Source organism: Saimiri boliviensis, chromosome 7 (genome assembly GCF_048565385.1).
Source record: "Saimiri boliviensis isolate mSaiBol1 chromosome 7, mSaiBol1.pri, whole genome shotgun sequence".
NCBI lineage: Eukaryota > Metazoa > Chordata > Mammalia > Primates > Cebidae > Saimiri > Saimiri boliviensis.
This window is the reverse complement of record NC_133455.1, coordinates 65249481-65266803: the sequence shown is the minus strand read 5'-3', so window position 1 is coordinate 65266803 and position 17323 is coordinate 65249481. Positions and strand designations below refer to the sequence as shown.

The 17323-nt window shown below is 45.7% G+C and overlaps 1 protein-coding gene across 7 annotated transcripts in view; it reads left to right on the top strand.

Annotated features, from left to right (window-relative positions):
- Positions 1–651: 651 nt before the first annotated feature.
- CERS5 (ceramide synthase 5) overlaps positions 652–17323 on the top strand; it is a 41249-nt gene continuing 24577 nt past the window's right edge. For 2 of the 7 annotated variants that reach the window (XM_074402630.1, XM_074402631.1), the window contains exon 1: positions 654–991. In XM_074402630.1, the coding sequence (XP_074258731.1) occupies positions 795–991 (197 nt within the window). In that variant the 5' untranslated portion in view covers positions 654–794. Of the gene's footprint in view, positions 992–17323 lie in introns of all 7 variants that reach the window. The other 5 variants (XM_074402633.1, XM_074402629.1, XM_074402632.1 and 2 more) reach the window with 5 other exon arrangements.

Below are 17323 nucleotides of genomic sequence, written 5' to 3'. Positions count from 1 at the left end.
CTTTACATATATTTTCTTTGAGTGCCTCCCTTTTCACGTTGTTTTTCTTCCATTTCCTTTTCCCCCAAGAGAAGAATAAAAGGATTTTTATAAATTGTTAAGTCCATTGTTTCTGAGGAAAAGTGACTCACTCGTAAGGGATAAAGCAGTGAAAGTAGGCTGAGGTCATGGGTCACGAAGGGAAGAAAAGGTTGAGAGCAAAAAGAATTCTGGTGGTGGAGAGTGGTGGGTGGGATCAGCTGAGATGACACAGAAGCCCTGTCCTGAGATATATCTGGCCTCCGGGAGTGGGGACAGAGGTACTGCCTGAGTGGGAGCGAGAACGGATATGATTCCGACAGGCTGAGAAAGGAGAACCTCGCGGTAAAGGAGCTAGGCCTGAAATAAGGGGTGTGGCCATGGCTGGAAGGAAGAGTACGGGAGGAGAAGCGTGGCCGAGACCAGTAGCAAAAGAGGGCGGAGCCAGGGCCGCTCGAAGGCGGGGCGGGCACGGGACAGGGCGTGGCCCTGGGGCCGGGCTGGGCGAGTCATAGGCTCGGGAAGGGGCGTGGCCCCGGACGCGGTCCCCGGGCTACGGTTAGGGAAGTGGGCGTGGAGGAGAGATGGGCGGTGAAGAGGGCCGGCCCTGCAGGGGAGGCGGGCGGATCCGTGGCGATGACCAGAAGGGTCATCGGAAGGGGGTGGCCGTCGGCCGGGCCCCGCCCTGGGGCCGCCTCCCCGCGGGTTCCGTTGGCTGTGGCGGCAGCTGACGCTTGTGGCTGCGCTGGCGGCAGTGGCTTCGGGGTGGGCGTAAGATGGCGACAGCAGCGGCGGGAGCCCTAAGCTTGCTGTGGGGCTGGCTGTGGAGCGAGCGCTTCTGGCTACCCCAGAACGTGAGCTGGGCTGACTTGGAGGGGCCGGCGGACGGCTACGGGTACCCACGCGGCCAGCATGTCCTCTCAGTGTTCCCGCTGGCGGCGGGCATCTTCTTCGTGAGGCTGCTCTTCGAGAGGTGAGAGCCCGCGAGCGAGCGGAGCCGGGGACCGGGCGCGGGCCGGGGGCGCCCTGCTGTAGGAAGGGCCGAGGGCCGGAAGCAGAACTGCCTGCAGGGAAAGCCTGGAAGCAGGGGCTGGGGAAGCTTGGGCCGCGGCGGGTGATGCTAGGCGCATGGGCAAGGTGGTCGCGGAGCCTGGGTGGAGGAGTTTGGGGCGTGGGCAAGTGAAAGACTGGGGGTCTAGGGCAACGCTGTGCCCTTAAATATTAGATCCAGCGTTGGCTTGGAAGGGGGGTCTTATGGCCTCCTCTCAACCCCCAAGGATCCTACAGATGAGGAAACAGGTTCAGTGTGAGCACTGGTAGAGGCCCCGAAGACAGGGACAGGAAGGGGCCAGGAGAACCAGAGCTAGTTGTGGCCATGGAGCCGCGGGGTCAACGCCAGGGCCAGACGTTCCAAGGGAAAGGAATGGATTCATCAGACTCTAAGATTTGTTAGGACACCTGAGTTTCTGAGAATTGAGGGGAACAGGATTAGTTTGGCCATAAGAGTTGGTTTGGTGTGTCAGCTCATGCACGTTTGTTGGTAGGAGGGTAGAAATCCGGTTGGGATAGGGTGTGGTGAACGCTGAAGCTTCCAAAGTGTGGGAAGATGTTAGATTAGTTGCAGAAGAGGCCTTGGAGCCTGAAATGGAAGGAGCGTTGGAAGGGATGGAGAGCTGTAGGGCTTATCAGAGAACAGCTATATTGAGCCTGGTTCTTTTTTTTTTTTTTTTTTTTTTTGAGACAGAGTTTTGCTCTGTTGTCCGGGCTGGAGTGCAGTGGTGTGATCTTGGCTCACTGCAACCTCCGCCTCCCCGGTTAAAGCGATTTTCATGCCTCAGCCTCCCCAGTAGCTGGGATTATAGGCGCGCGCCACACGCCCGGCTAATTTTTGTATTTTTAGTAGAGAAGGGGTTTTGCCATGTTGGCCAGGCCTGTCTGGAACTCCTGACCTCAAGTAATCCACCCATCTCTGCCTCCCAAAGTGCCGGGATTAACAGGCGTAAGCCACCGCGCCCGGCCTTGAGCCAGCTTCTAAATGAGTTTAGCAGAATTGCGGTATAATTTGTCCAACCGTGTGGTTTCACCTTTAAGTGAATGGATCATACCTGTTTGTCCAAGATAAAGATATTCACTGAGGCTTTGGTGTGTGATATTATTATAATGTGAGTTTATAGCCGTGGGTGACTTTGATCAAGTCTACTCAGACTCCAGGAAAGGAGACATCTTTCTGCCATAGGTCTCAGGTAATGAGGGTGGCTCGGACATCTGTTCATTTTACCTTTATCCAAGCATAAATGATTGCAATGCAGGAATGCCCTTTCTAGGATGGGAATATGTTGCAGGTGAAATAATCTGTTAATTTCTAAACGATAGCATCTGTTTGGGATTGCTTCTTGGATTTGCCTACTATTTTTGACTCAAATCTTTCAAAATATTGTGATCTATTTAGCTAGTCACTCATCCATTTATTCATAGTATTTGTGTCATCATCAAAATGCTCTGCCAGATGTTCAAGTGCAAAAATAAAGATGCTTAAGTGAAGCAAATGAAACCCAAAGATCTAAATGGCTTTCCTGGGACCTCAGGAACTTGGAGTAGCAAGGTTTTTCGTTTCTTTAGTTTGTTTTTGTTTTTGAGACAGAGTCTCACTTTGTCGCCCAGGCTGGAGTGCAGTGGTGCAATCTCGGCTCACTGCAACCTCCACCTCCCAGGTTCAAGCAATTCTCTGCCTGCCTCAGCCTCCCCAGGAGCTGGGATTACAGACACCGACCACTACGCCTGGCTAATTTTTGTATTTTTTTTTTTTTTTTTTTTTTTGAGACGGAGTTTCGCTCTTGTTACCCAGGCTGGAGTGCAATGGCGCGATCTCAGCTCACCGCAACCTCTGCCTTCTGGGTTCAGGCAATTCTCCTGCCTCAGCCTCCTAGGTAGCTGGGATTACAGGCACGCGCCACCACACCCAGCTAGTTTTTTGTATTTTTAGTAGAGACGGGGTTTCACCATGTTGACCAGGATGGTCTCAATCTCTCGACCTCGTGATCCACCCGCCTCAGCCTCCCAAAGTGCTGGGATTACAGGCTTGAGCCACCGCGCCCGGCCCTAATTTTTGTATTTTTAGTAGAGATGGGGTTTCACCATGTTGGCCAGGCTGGTCTTGAACTCCTGATCTCATGATCCACCTGCCTCAGCCTCCTAAAGTGCTGGGATTACAGGCGTGAGCCACCATGCCCGGCCTTTTTTTGTTTGTTTGTTTCTTTTAAGTGTAGTCATTGTATTTAGTCTTCCTGAAGTGGAGGCACAAGCTGCTTGTCTTTCTTAGGAATAAACTAGATCCAAGTACTCTCTTCCTTAGTCTCTATATATGAGGAGAAAGGCAATGTAATGACTAAACACATATCAGGACAATTTTTTTTTTTAAAAAAAGGTGATTGTCATAGAAAAAGCTCTCTGCTTTTCATATAAAATGTGTGCCAATATGGGAATTTCCCCATGTTAGTAGCAAGAGGAAATAGCTTGTTGCTTATAAATACCCACTTTATATCAACTTATGTATCTCTTCAGATTCCAAAGTGTTCTCTCAGATGGCTGAAGACATATATCCCCTGGCAGAGCTGCTGGAAGGGATCCTTCACCTGTGGGAATTCTATCTGAATGTTTCTATGGTATTCCAGTGTCAGGGGAGGACAGGTGGATGGGAACACTGAGCTGAAAGCATTGTGGTATGGTATTTCTTGGCTAGGAAGGACAGGCACCTTGTCTCATGTTTGCTCTTAGGAAAGTTTAACCCTAGAAGCACTCTTGCTATTTTGTTTCTCTTAAGACCCATTACTTCAGTAATAAATAGAATTCACTGCTGAATTGCCAATTCCTCTTCTTACTGTTCTGGTCTTCCATAAAGGAAGTAGAGCCACTCTACTCTTTTGTTGTTGTTTTTTAGACAGGGTCTCGGTGTCAGTCTCACTCAGGTTGGAGTGCAGTGGTGCAAAGCTCACTCTAGCCTCAACCTCCTTGGTTCAAGCAGTCCTCCTGCCTCAGCCTGTCATAGGTGCTCACCAGTATGCTGAGCTAATTTTAAAGAAAAATTGCGGGGACAGGTGTGGTGGCTCATGCCTGTAATCCCAGCACATTGGAGGCCAAGATGGGCAGATCACTTTGAGGCCAGGAGTTCGAGACCAGCCTGGCCAACATGGTGAAACCCCATCTCTACTAAAAATACAAAAATTAGCTGGGCATGGTGGTACATGCCTATAATCCCAGCTACTCAGGAGACTGAGTCATGAGAATCGCTTGAACTGGAGAGGTGGAGCTTGCAGTGAGCCACGATTGCACTGTTGCACTCCAGCGTGGGCAACAGAGGAAAACTCTGTCTCGAAAAAAAAAAAATTAACAGGCTGGGTGTGGTGGCTCATGCCTGTAATCCCAGCACTTTGGGAGGCCAAGAAGGGCAGATCACTTGAGCCTAGGAGTTTGAGACCAGCCTTGGCAACATGGTGAAACCTTGTCTCTACAAAAAAAAAACTAAAAATTAGCTGGGTGTGTTGGTGCACACCTGTAGCCCCAGCTACTTGGGAGGCTGAGGTGGGAGAATCGCTTGAGCCCGGGAGGTTGAGACTGCAGTGAGCCATGATCACACCACTGCACTTCAGCCTGCGTGACAGAGTGAGACCCTATCTCAAAAATATAAATACAATAAGGCCGGGCACGGTGGCTCAAGCCTGTAATCCCAGCACTTTGGGAGGCCGAAATGGGTGGATCACGAGGTCGAGAGATCGAGACCATCCTGGTTAACATGGTGAAACCCCGTCTCTACTAAAAATACAAAAAATTAGCTGGGCATGGTGGCGCGTGCCTGTAATCCCAGCTACTCAGGAGGCTGAGGCAGGAGAATTGCTTGAACCCAGGAGGCGGAGGTTGCGGTGAGCCGAGATCACGCCATTGCACTCCAGCCTGGGTAACAAGAGCGAAACTCTGTCTCAAAAAAAAAAAAAAAAAAAAAAAAAAAAAAAAAAATATATATATATATATATATATATATATATATATATATAAAATAAAATAAATTTTTATAGAAAAAGGGTCTCACCATGTTGCCCAGGCTAATCCGGAACTCCTGGCCTCAAGCAATTCTCATGGGTCAGCTTCCCAGAGTTTTGGAATTACTGGCATAGCCACTGCCCCAGCCTAGATGGAGCCACTTGTAGAATGCAATAGAAGGCATATCAAAATATTGGGGCCTGGCCTTGCGTGGTGGCTCATGCCTGTAATCCCAGCACTTTGGGAGGCCGAGGTGGGTGGATCACGAGGTCAAGAGATCGAGACCATCCTGGCCAACATGGTGAAACGCCGTCTCTACTAAAAATACAAAAAATTAGCTGGGCATGGTGGTGCGTGCCTGTAATCCCAGCTACTCAGGAGGCTGAGGCAAGAGAATTGCCTGAACCCAGGAGGCGGAGGTTGCGGTGAGCTGAGATCACGCCATTGCATTCCAGCCTGGGTAACAAGAGCGAAACTCCGTCTCAAAAAAAAAAAAAAAAAATACGGAAGTTAGCTGGGCATAGTAGCATGTGCCTGTAATCCCAACTTCTTGAGAGGCTAAGGCAGGAGAATCACTTGAACCCGGGGGGCAGAGGTTGCAGTGAGCCGAGATCATGCCACTGCACTCCATCCTGGGTGAAGAGTGAGACTCTTGTCACAGAAAAGGAAAAAAAGAAAGAGAGAAAGAGGTATATTTGGACGATTAGTAATCTTTCCTACATGTTCTCTTTTCTTTTTCAGAGCCCAGCATCCTTTCAACATTTTCTCATTCTCAAATCCTACCTATTTAGTTTGTAGAAGCAATTCATGTAATAATCAGACTGTTAAAAGCTGGAACTCCAACATACTTTTACCGACAGTAACTAAGGCTTAGAAACATCCTCCAGTTTTTCAGAGGTTACAGTACACAGCTGGTCATTTTCCCCAGCCCAGTGCTCTTTCACTGTATGATATGGCAATCAATCTTTTCCTATTCCTTAAACCCCCTTTCAAGTGTTAAGATTTAACCTCCAGTTCTAGTATTGTAGGATTTGAAGAACAAATTCATTTCCTGTAACATACTTCACATACATTAAAAAAAGAAAAAGGCTTGGCGCAGTGGCTCACGCCTGTAATCTCAACACTTTGGAAGTCCGAGGTGGGCGGATCACGAAGTCAGGAGTTCGAAACCAGCCTGGCCAATATGGTGAAACCCTGTCTCTACTAAAAATACAAAAATTAGGCCTGATAGTACGCACCTGTAGTCCCAGTTACTCAGGAGGCTGAGGCAGGAGAATCACTTGAACCCGCGAGCACAGGTTGCAGTGAGCCGAGATGCGGCACTGCACTCCAGCCTGGGTGACAGAGTGAAACCCTATCTCAAAAGAAAAGAAAAGAAAAGAAATCAGCTGGCCACAGTGGCTCATACCTGTTTGGGAGGCCAAGGTGGGTGGATTACCTGAGGTCAGGAGTTTGAGACCAGCCTGGCCAACATGGTGAAACCCCATCTCTACTAAAAATACAAAAAATTAGCCGGGTGTGGTGGCGCGTGTCTGTAGTCCCAGCTGCTCGGGAGGCTGAGGCAGGAGAATTGGGACAGGGAGGTTGCAGTAAGCTGAGATGTGTCACTGCACTCCAGCTTGGGCAACAGAGTAACACTCCATCTCAAAAAAAAAAAAAAAAAGAAAGAAAGAAACAATCAGTACTCATCCTATTCTTATTTAATATTATCTTTTTGACTTGAACTTTGCTTTTTTTTTCTGCCCCTTCCCCTGCCCCCCTGCCCACCCCACTGCCGTTTTCCCGTTTTCCCCACTTCTACCATCTAAATGGAGGAAAAACTTTTTTCCTCTTCCTGACTGGCTTGTTGCCCTCCTCCCAGATTCATGCCAGGTCACAGTATTGTGGCCCAATGTTAGTAGGTACTTCAGACAAGGAAAGAGGCTTTGGGAAGAATGGCCATAGCTGCTGACTAGTTTGTAAGGGAGACAGCCCATTCCATACATTCCTAGAGGTATTCTGTTGGGTGTTACTGAATTGTAATCACAGAATTAAATGAAGTTTGCAGATCCAGCAGAGCGAGATTGGAAAAGGTCACATGCCCCTGCCCTTATCTAAGAACAGATTGTCAGCAGCCTCCTTTGTCCCTACCTGTCTCTGGGAGAACTTTCCCCAGCCCTTTCTGCACAGTGTGTGTTGATGCTCCGAGGCGGCTCCATACTGTCAGGACTGAGATCAGGTTCCTGACTTATGCCTGGAGACAATATATTCGTCACTGAGAAGAAGCGTGTCACATATTTTTGCTGTAAGCACTTCCTCATTCAGAAAACTAGGGTCTCCTAAATAGGTAAAGAAGAGACCCAGAGGAAATAGCAAGTGAAAGCCGTACCTTCGTTAGAGTGGGAATGGGAGATATAACTATTTTGACATCCTCCTCAGAGGTATTTTTAGGCAAATAAAGGCCGCCTTCTAAAGAATCTACTGAGTTTTGACCCCTTTGTACTTGAATCCTTATATCTTTAGGGAAGTTAATTGAGGTGTTTCTGTAAAAGGAGCTAACCATAAGCCTTTCTGACTAAAACAAAACAAAAACAATAACAAAGAATAATTATCTGAATTATCTAGAACTGTGCTATCCAGTACAGTAGCCACTAGCTACATGTGGCTTTTAGGGATTTCACATATGACTAGTAAGAATTGAGATTATTATATCTGTAAAATATACATTGAATTTCAAAGATTTAGTACAGAAAAAAAAATGAAGGTAAGCTATCTAATTTTTTTTTTTTTTTTTGGAGATAGAGTCTCACTCCCTCACCCAGACCTAGAGGGCAGTGGTGCAATCTCGGCTCACTGCAACCTCCATCTCCCAGGTTCAAGCAATCCTCCCACCTCAGCCTTCCAAGTAGCTAGGACTACAGGCACCTGCCACCATACCTAGCTAATTTTTGTTTTTGTAGGATGGGTATTTTTAGTTTGCCATGTTGGCCAAAATGGTCTTGAATGCCTGACCTCAGGTGATGCACCCACCACAGCCTCCCAAGGTGTTGGGATTATGAGCATGAGCTACCATGCCTGGCCTCCATTTTTAATTTATTACATATTAACAGTATTTTGGACATACCAAGTTAAAATACATTATCAACATTAATTTCACTTGTTTCTTTTTCTTTTAAAATGTGGATATTAGAAAATTTTAAATTACAGGCTGAGCTCGGTGGCTCATGCCTGTAATCCCAGCACTTTGGGAGGCTGAGATAGGCAGATCACCTGAGGTACGGAGCTCGGTACCAGCCTGGTCAACATGGTGAAACCTGATCTCTAATAAAAATATAAAAATTAGCTGGATGTGGTGGTGGGTGCCTGTAATCTCAGCTACCTGGGAGGCTGAGGCAGGAGAATTCCTTGAACCCAGGAGGTGGACGTTGCAGTGAGCCAAGATTGCACCACTGCACTCCAGCCTGGGCAACAGAGTGAGACCCTGTCTCAAAAAAAAAAGAAAAGAAAAATTTAAATTACATATGTGGGGCCAGGCACAGTGGCTCATGCCTGTAATCCCAGCACTTTGGGAGGCTGAGGTGGGCAGATCACAAGGTCAGGAGATTGAGACCATCCTGGCTAACATGCTGAAACCCCAACTCTACTAAAAATATAAAAAATTAGCCCGGCACAGTGGCACATGCCTGTAGTCCCAGCTACTCGGGAGGCTGAGGCAGGAGAACTGCTTGAACTCAGGAGGTGGAGGTTGCAGTGAGCCGAGATTGCACCACTGAACTCCAGCCTGGGCGACAGAGCAAGACTCCATCTCAAAAATAAATAAATAAATAAATAAACTCACATTATATTTCTGTTGGACAGTGCTGATGACAGTAATTCAGACAATAATAATTACAAGAGAATTTTAAGGTAAATTCACATTTGATTTAGTTTTTAGGATCAAACGATGAAACAAAGGTATTGGATGTCCCTTTAAACAACGACCCGTTCTAAGAAATTTTAGTAAAAATAAGATTTTAAAATGTAAATTATTTCCTGAAATATTCAAATGACTGGTTATATTCTGTTTTGAGTAATCTTTGACAATTGCTTCTAGCCAAGCATTGCTCTGTATTTTTGCCTTTTTACATATGTCTTCTCAGTTAATGATCTATAAAGCAAACAAGTATTAAGTAGGTAAATGTCCATGCAGAGCTGCACAGCCCTGATAAGGCAATGAGAATAATCACACTCTTACTATGTCTCTTCTGTAAAATACAGGATTTCTTATAAGAATATTCCTTGTAGTTTTTAGTTTTTGGGTATTGTCAGCATTAGTAAGCAGTCTCAATTATAGGCATAAAGTGTCTCAAACTAAATCAGATTGTTGTGGTTGTGTTTAGGGAAATCTCCAGTCATAGACTGAAATTGGTTAACTTGAATATCTACTGATTCCCCAGAAATCAGTGATCTCCTACACTTGACAAACACTGAGCTGATACATTACCTGATGACCCAGGAGGATAAGGCTGAGATTTAATTTCATCCTTGCAGGTGGCACATTTCCTTGAAACACTTTGCCTCTTAGTTGAGAATTAAGTTTTCACTCATTTATTCATCTGCTCATTCTTCAATGTGTATTAATTGAAAGCTTAGGACATGTAATATCAAACTATATGTGATAGTTTTAGAAGTCAGACAAGATAAATGTAAAAATAAATAAATAAAAAGGTATCAAATTATGTGCCAAGGTTGAAAAGGTGAATAAACCATGGTCTCTACCCTGGGAGAGAGCAGGAAAATCAGTGGTTATCACTTGTGTATATTTGTGTTTCTGCTTTAAGGAAATGCATTAAGTGGTATAATTATTCACCCATTGAAAAAAAGATAATTATGTTTAATGAAAGGAATGAGGGGGGTTATCCTATCACTTTGGCATGAATTCGCTTTAGTGACCTTTCAGTAGAACTTTTCTAGTACATTAGAATGATTGGATTTACAAAAAGATGCAATCTACATGTGTTCCTTAAAAACATCTATTACAGTAGTTTTGGTTTTTTGGAGCGTGGGGGTCATGGTCTTGCTCTGTCACCCAGGCGGGAGTGCAGTGGCACAATCTGGTATCACTGCAGTCATTGCAACTTCCACCTCCCAGGGTCAAGCCATCTTGCCACCTCAGGCTTCCAAGAAGCTGGGACTACAAGCATGTGCCACTGTGCTGGGCTAATTTTATAGTTTTTGTAGGGATAGGGTTTTGCTATGTTTCCCAGGCTGGTCTCAAACTCCTGAGCTCAAGTGATCCTTGCATCTCGACCTCCCAAAGTGCTGGGATTACAGGAATGAGCCACCATGCCTGGCCTATAGTAGATTCTTTTAGATTCTGTCTAGATAGTCTCAATTATTGTTTCAGGTTTGGTAATTTTTTTCTGGACAATTTCTTTTTTCTTCATCTAATATTCTCCATAGTATGTCCGTAATGAAGTCAAGGAGCTAGGTAAAGTGAGTAATGTTAGAAACATTTGTCAGGTCACAGTTGGAATTTGAAGAGAGAACCATTTCAGAGATTTTGAATGAGCTGCCCTATTCTTTGGGGATGACCTTCAGAATGGGCTGTTTATGGACTTGTCTCCCCCACGAAACTGTAGGTCTCTAATGCAGTGCTTTGTATATTCATATTAGCTATTCAGTAAGTGTTTATTGAATGAATGACTCTGAAACCTACTTCTGCTTGAGATGTGACTCTAGTACACTAATTCCTTTCCCTTTTTTTTTTTTTCTTTTCCTTCCTAAGTGATGGAGTCTTGCTGTATTAATGTTTCAGTTAGGGTTCTCTAGAGGGACAGAACTAATAGGATATATATATAAAGGGGAATTTATTAAGTATTAACTCATACTATCACAAGGTCCCACAATAGGCCATCTGTAAGCTGAGAAGCAAGGAAAGCCAGTCTGAGTACCAAAACTGAAGAACTTGGAGTCCAGTGTTCTAGGGCAGGAAGGGTCCAGCACGACAGAAATATGTAGGCTGGGAGGGTAGGTCAGTCTAGTCTTTTCACGTTTTTCTGCCTGCATGACGTGCTGGCAGCTGATTAGATGGTGCCCACCCAGATTAAGGGTGGCTCTGCCTTTCCCAGACCACTGACTCAAACATTAATCTCCTTTGGCAGCATCCTCACAGACACATGCAGAATCAGTGCTTTGCATCCTTCAGTCAATTGACACTCAGTATTAACCATCCCAAGTCCACCCCTTGTCAACTTGAACCCATACACATCTCCTTAGATGATACATAATCTTCAAATAGAGACAATAATAAGGTCATAATTATGCCTAACATAACTATCCTTTGTACAACCAGAAACACACCAATCCCCAACCCAAATACTGTTACATAAAGTTAACAATACTTAAATGCTGATATGAAGTCAATAAATCTTATGTCAATGATAAGGGAAAAGGGAAATAAAACGAAGATATTTTCTTAGTACAAGTGTATACATGCACAAACATGTTTTTAACAAAAGATGGTGGAAAAATACTCATGACAATTACAGTCCTCATTGCTACAGCTGGTCATGTGGTGGTTGCTGGTATTGATGACTGCCTTCTACTACTACCCATTCTGTATTCTCTTTGCCTACAGCAAGCAACTCAGCAGCTTGTGGTTTTCTTTCCTGGTGGAGTGACCCAAACCTTTATTCCTGAAGGATCTGGGCCATTTGTGTCCTGCGTGGATTGCACTGTTGTAGTTTCCCACTGATCTTAATCACAGGGTGTGGTAATACTAAGAGATGCCCTAATGGATCTCCTGTATTCCACGTACGCTCTTCCTTACCTTCACTGTGGAGTAGTAAACTGATTTCATCTTGACAGTCTGGGTCAGTCACCCCAATCAACACTGTAACTCCCTTCTTAGCCCGTTGACTTAAAGGTAGGAGGAGGCCAAAGTGTCCAGATGGCAATCTTAACTTCCAGTTTAATGGAATTGTTGTGTCTCCTGGTAGCAGCATTCCTCCCTCTGGAACTAAGACATCTAGTTCCAAGAGAACATAATGTCACAGGAACAGGAAGCAAAAATTTTGCTAGTGGATTACTAGGGGTGACAGTGATGGTGAGTGGTGCCACTTCCATTTCCACCTTGATTCCTGGACCCATGAACCTTGGCTATGGAAGAAACAGTCCCATATATCAGACACTGATTCGGAGCATACACAGCCTCCTGGAGAACTTTGCCTCAGCCCTGCAAAGCACTATCACCTAGTTGGTGTTGTAATTGTGATTTCAAAAGGCCATTCCACCGTTCTGTCAATCCAGCTGCTTCAGGATGATGGGAACATGGTAAAACCAGTGAATCCCATGAGCATGAGCCCACTGCCACACTTCTTTGGCTGCAAAGTGAGTGCCTTGGTCAGAGGCAATGCTGTGTGGAATACCATGATGATGAATAAGGCATTTTATGAGTCCACAAATGGTAGTCTTGGCAGAAGCATTGCATGCAGGATAGGCAAACCCATATCTGCAGTAAGTGTCTATTTCAGTGAGGACAAACCTTTGCCCTTTCCATAATGAAAGAGGTCCAGTATAATCAACCTGCCACCAGATAGCTGGTTGATTGCCCCAAGGAAGGGTGCCATATCGAGGGCTCAGTGTTGGGCTCTGCTGCCGGCAAATTGGGCATTCAGCAGTGGCTGTCGCCAGGTCAGCCTTGATGAATGGAAGTCCGTGTTGCTGCACCCATGCATAACCTCCATTCTTGCCACCATGGCCACTTTGTTCATGGGCCCATTGGGCGATGACATGGGTGGCTGGGGAAAGAGGTTGAGTGGTGTCCACAGAATGGGTCATCTTATCCACTTGATTATTAAAATCCTCCTCTGCTGAAGTCACCCGTTGATGAGCACTCACATGGGATACAAATATCTTCACAGCTTTTGACCACTCAGAGAGGTCCATCCACATACCTCTTCCCCAAGTTTCTTTGTCACCAATTTCCCAATCATGCTTCTTCCAAGTCCTTGACTATCCAGGCAAGCCATTGGATACAGAATCGCACATCTGGCCATTTCTCCTTTCATGCAAAGTATACAACCAGGTGCACTGCTCAGAATTCTGCCCACTGGGAAGATTTCCTTTCACCACTATCCTTCAGGGATGTCCTAGAAAGGGGCTGTCATGCTGCAGCTGTCCACTTTCAGGTGGTGCCTGCATATCATGCAGAACTATCTGGAACCAGAGCCTAGTATTCTCTTCTTCTGTCAGCTGATCATAGGGAACTCCCCATGAGGCCATCAGTGCAGGGTTGGGGGTGAGAAGGCAGGGTGGCAGGAGTGGAGACCATGGGCATTTGAGCCACTTCCTCATGTAACTTACTTGTGCCTGCAGGACCTGCTTGAGCCCGATCACATATATGCCACTTCCATTTGATAATGGACTGCTGCTGTGCATGACCCACTTTATGGCTAGCTGGGTCAAAAAGCACCCAGTTCAGGCCAGGCACCGTGGCTCATGCCTGTAATCCCAGCACTTTGGGAGGCCGAAGCAGGCGGATCACCTGAGGTCAGGAATTCGAGACCAGCCTGGCCAACGTGGTGAAACCCCATCTCTACTAAAAATGCAAAAATTAGCTGGGCATGGTGGTGGGTGCCTATAATCCCAGCTACTCGGGAGGCTGAGGTAGGAGAATTGCTTGAACCTGGGAGGCAGAGGTTGCAGTGAGCCAAGACTGGGCCACGGCATTCCAGCCTGGGCGACAGAACAAGATTCCATCTCAAAAAGCACCCAGTTCATGATAGGCAGTTTAGGTCTCATGGTGACTTGATGACTTATAGTCAAACATTCAGTTTCCACCAAAGCCCAGTAACAGGCCAAGCTTTCAAGAGGAGAGTAGTTATTTGCAGAAGATGGCAGGGCCTTGCTCCAAAATCCTAGAGGCTCTACTGTGATTCACCTGTGAAGGCCTGCTCCAAACAGCATCCCTATCTGCTGCTGATACCGCAAGCATCATTGGACCTGCTGTATCATATGGCCCAGGTGGCAGAGCAGGTGGCAGAGCAGCTTGCATAGCAGGCTGGACCTGTTGCAGGGCCTGTTCTGGACCCCACTCCTAGTCCCAAAAATCTCTATCAGTTAGGGTTCTCTAGAGGAACAGAACTAATAGGATAGATATATAAAGGAAAGTTTATTAAGTTTGTTTGTTTGTTTGTTTGTTTGTTTGATACAGAGTTTCACTCTTGTTACCCAGGCTGGAGTGCAATGGCGCGATCTTGGCTCACCGCAACCTCTGCCTCCTGGGTTCAGGCAATTCTCCTGCCTCAGTCTCCTGAGTAGCTGGGATTACAGGCACACGCCACCATGCCCAGCTAATTTTTTTGTATTTTTAGTAGAGACAGGGTTTCACCATGTTGACCAGGATGGTCTTGATCTCTTGACCTCGTGATCCACCCGCCTTGGCCTCCCAAAGTGCTGGGATTACAGGCTTGAGCCACCGCACCTGGCCAGGAAAGTTTATTAAGTATTAACTCATATGATCACAGGGCCCCACAATAGTTTATTTGTAAGCTGAGGAGCAAGGAGAGCCAGTCCAAGTCCCAAAACTGAAGAACTTGGAGAATCTGATGTTCGAGGACAGGAAGGATCCAGCACGGGAGAAAGATGTAGGCTGGGAGGTTAGGCAAGTCTAGTCTTTTCACGTTTTTCTGCCTGCTTTACATATATATATATATATATATATATATTTTTTTTTTTTTTTTTTTTTTTTTTGAGATGGAGTTTTGCTCTTGCTCTTGTTACCCAGGCTGGAGTGCAATGGCGTGAGCTTGGCTCACTGCAACCTCTGCCTCCTGGGTACAAGCAATTCTCCTGCTTCAGCCTTCTGAGTAGCTGGGACTACAGGTGCGCACCACCATGCCCAGCTAATTTTTTGTATCTTTAGTAGAGACGGGGCTTCACCATGTTGACCAGGATGGTCTTGATCTCTTGACCTCGTAATCTACCTGCCTCCTCCTCCCAAAGTGCTGGGATTACAGGCGTGAGCCACTGCGCCCAGCCTGTCTGCTTTATATTCTAGCTGCACTGGCAGCTAATTAGATGGTGTCTACACAGATTAAGGGCAGGTCTGCCTTTCCCAGACCACTGACTCAAATGTTAATCTCCTTTGGCAACATCCTCACAGACACACACAGGATCAGTACTTTGCATCCTTCAATCCAATTAAGTTGACACTCAGTATTAACCATCACAGTTACCCAGGCTGGAATGCAGTGGCTATTCACAGTCGTGACGTCACTACAGCCTTGACTTCCTAGCCTCAATCAGTCCACCCCCTCCCCACTCCCAATCAGCCTCCATGGTAGCTGGAACTACAGGCCCACCTACATAATTTCCTTCTTGACTCCTGAAATTCCTATGCTGTATAGCAGTGGGTTCTCAAATCTTTTGCTCTCAGGACTCCTTCATATTTTTAAAAATTATTGAAGACTCCAAAGAGCTTTTGTTTATATGGGTTATATCTATCAATATTTTCTCTATTAAAAACTAAGACTGATAAATTTTTAAAATATGTATTAAATCTCACTCTGTCATCCAGGCTGGAGTGTGATGGCAGGATCATGGCTCACTACAGCCTCCACCTCCTGGGCCCAAAGGATCTTCCCACCTCAGCCTCCCCAGTAGCTGAAACCACATGCACATCACCATACCTGGCCAGTTTTGTAAATATATATATATATTTTTTTTTAAATTAATTATTTATATATTTTTTGAGATGGAATGTCATTCTGTTGCCCAGGCTGGAGTGCAGTGGGATGATCTTGGCTCACTGCAACCTCTGCCCTCCGGGTTCAAGCAGTTCTCCTGCCTCGGCCTCCCGAGTAGCTGAGACTACAGGCGCACATCACCATGCCTGGCTAAGTTTTGTATTTTTAGTAGAGACAGGGGTGTTACCATATTGGTCAGGCTGGTCTCCAACTCCTGACCTCAGGTGATCCACCTGCCTCAGCCTCCCAAAGTGCTAGGATTACAGGCTTGAGTCACCTCACCCAACCACTAATGGTTGTATTTTTTGTAGAGGCAAGATTTCACCATGTTGCTCAGGGTGGGCCAATTTTTTTTTCTTTTTTTATGGCCCTCAAAGGAAACTGCAAAGATGACTTGAGCACAGACCATACAAGAAATGTTGGGTTTTGTGGTATAGGTATCTTGAAAAGTGCAGTATCTTGTACACAGGGAATTCTATTCTTTAAGAATTTACTCAGAAAAATACATTGTGACTTTTTGTTCTCAGGGATTGTTTTTCAGTTTTACTAAGGCCTAAGGAGCTTTTGTTAATGTGGGTAATGTATACCCATCAACTTTACTGTATTTGAAATTAAATTGAGAGATTTAAGAAATGCTGACCAGATATAGTGACTCATGTCTGTAATCCCAGTCCTTTGAGAGGCCAAGGTGGGCAGATCACCTGAGCTCACGAGTTCAAGACCAGCCTGGCCAACACGGTGAAACCCCATCTCTACTAAAAATACAAAAATTAGCCAGGCATGGTGGCACACACCTATAGTAGCTACTTGGGCGGCTGAGGCAGGAGAATCACTTGAACCTGGGAGGCGGAGGTTGCAGTGAGCCAAGATAGCATCATTACACTCCAGCCTGGGTGACAGAGCAAAACTCTGTCTCAAAAAAAAAAAAAAAAAGAAAGAAATTTAAGAAATACTTATTAATTCATTAAAAATAGCAATAGGCCTGGTGCCGGTGGTTCGCACCTGTAATCCCAGCACTTAGGTAGGCAGAGACAGGAGAATAGCTTTAGCTCAGGAGTTCAAGACCTGCGTGGGCAACATAGCAAAACCTCGTTCTCCACAAAAAGGGAGAAAATAGGCAAAAAAATTAACAAATCTATTTACATGTTAAGTAAGCTTTTTGAAAACTATAATTTTCTGGGGCCAGGAACAGTGACTCACGCCTGCAATTCCAGCATTTTGGGAGGCTGAGGCAGGTGGATCACGAGGTCAATAGCTCAAGGCCATCCTGGCCAACATGGTGAAACCCCGTCTCTACTAAAAAATACGAAAATTAGCTGGGCATGGTGGTGCACACCTGTAGTCCCAGATACTCGAGAGGCTGAGGCAGGAGAATCGTTTGAACTAGGGAGGCAGAGGTTGCAGTGAGCTGAGACCATGCCACTGTGCTCCAGCCTGATGACAGAGCCGAGACTCCATCTCAAAAAAAAAGAAAAAAAATTATTTTCCAAAATAAAAAACAGAAGAACAGCGTTGATTTTACAGTTTTACAAATCTCTTTAATGTCTCGCTTAATAGAAGAC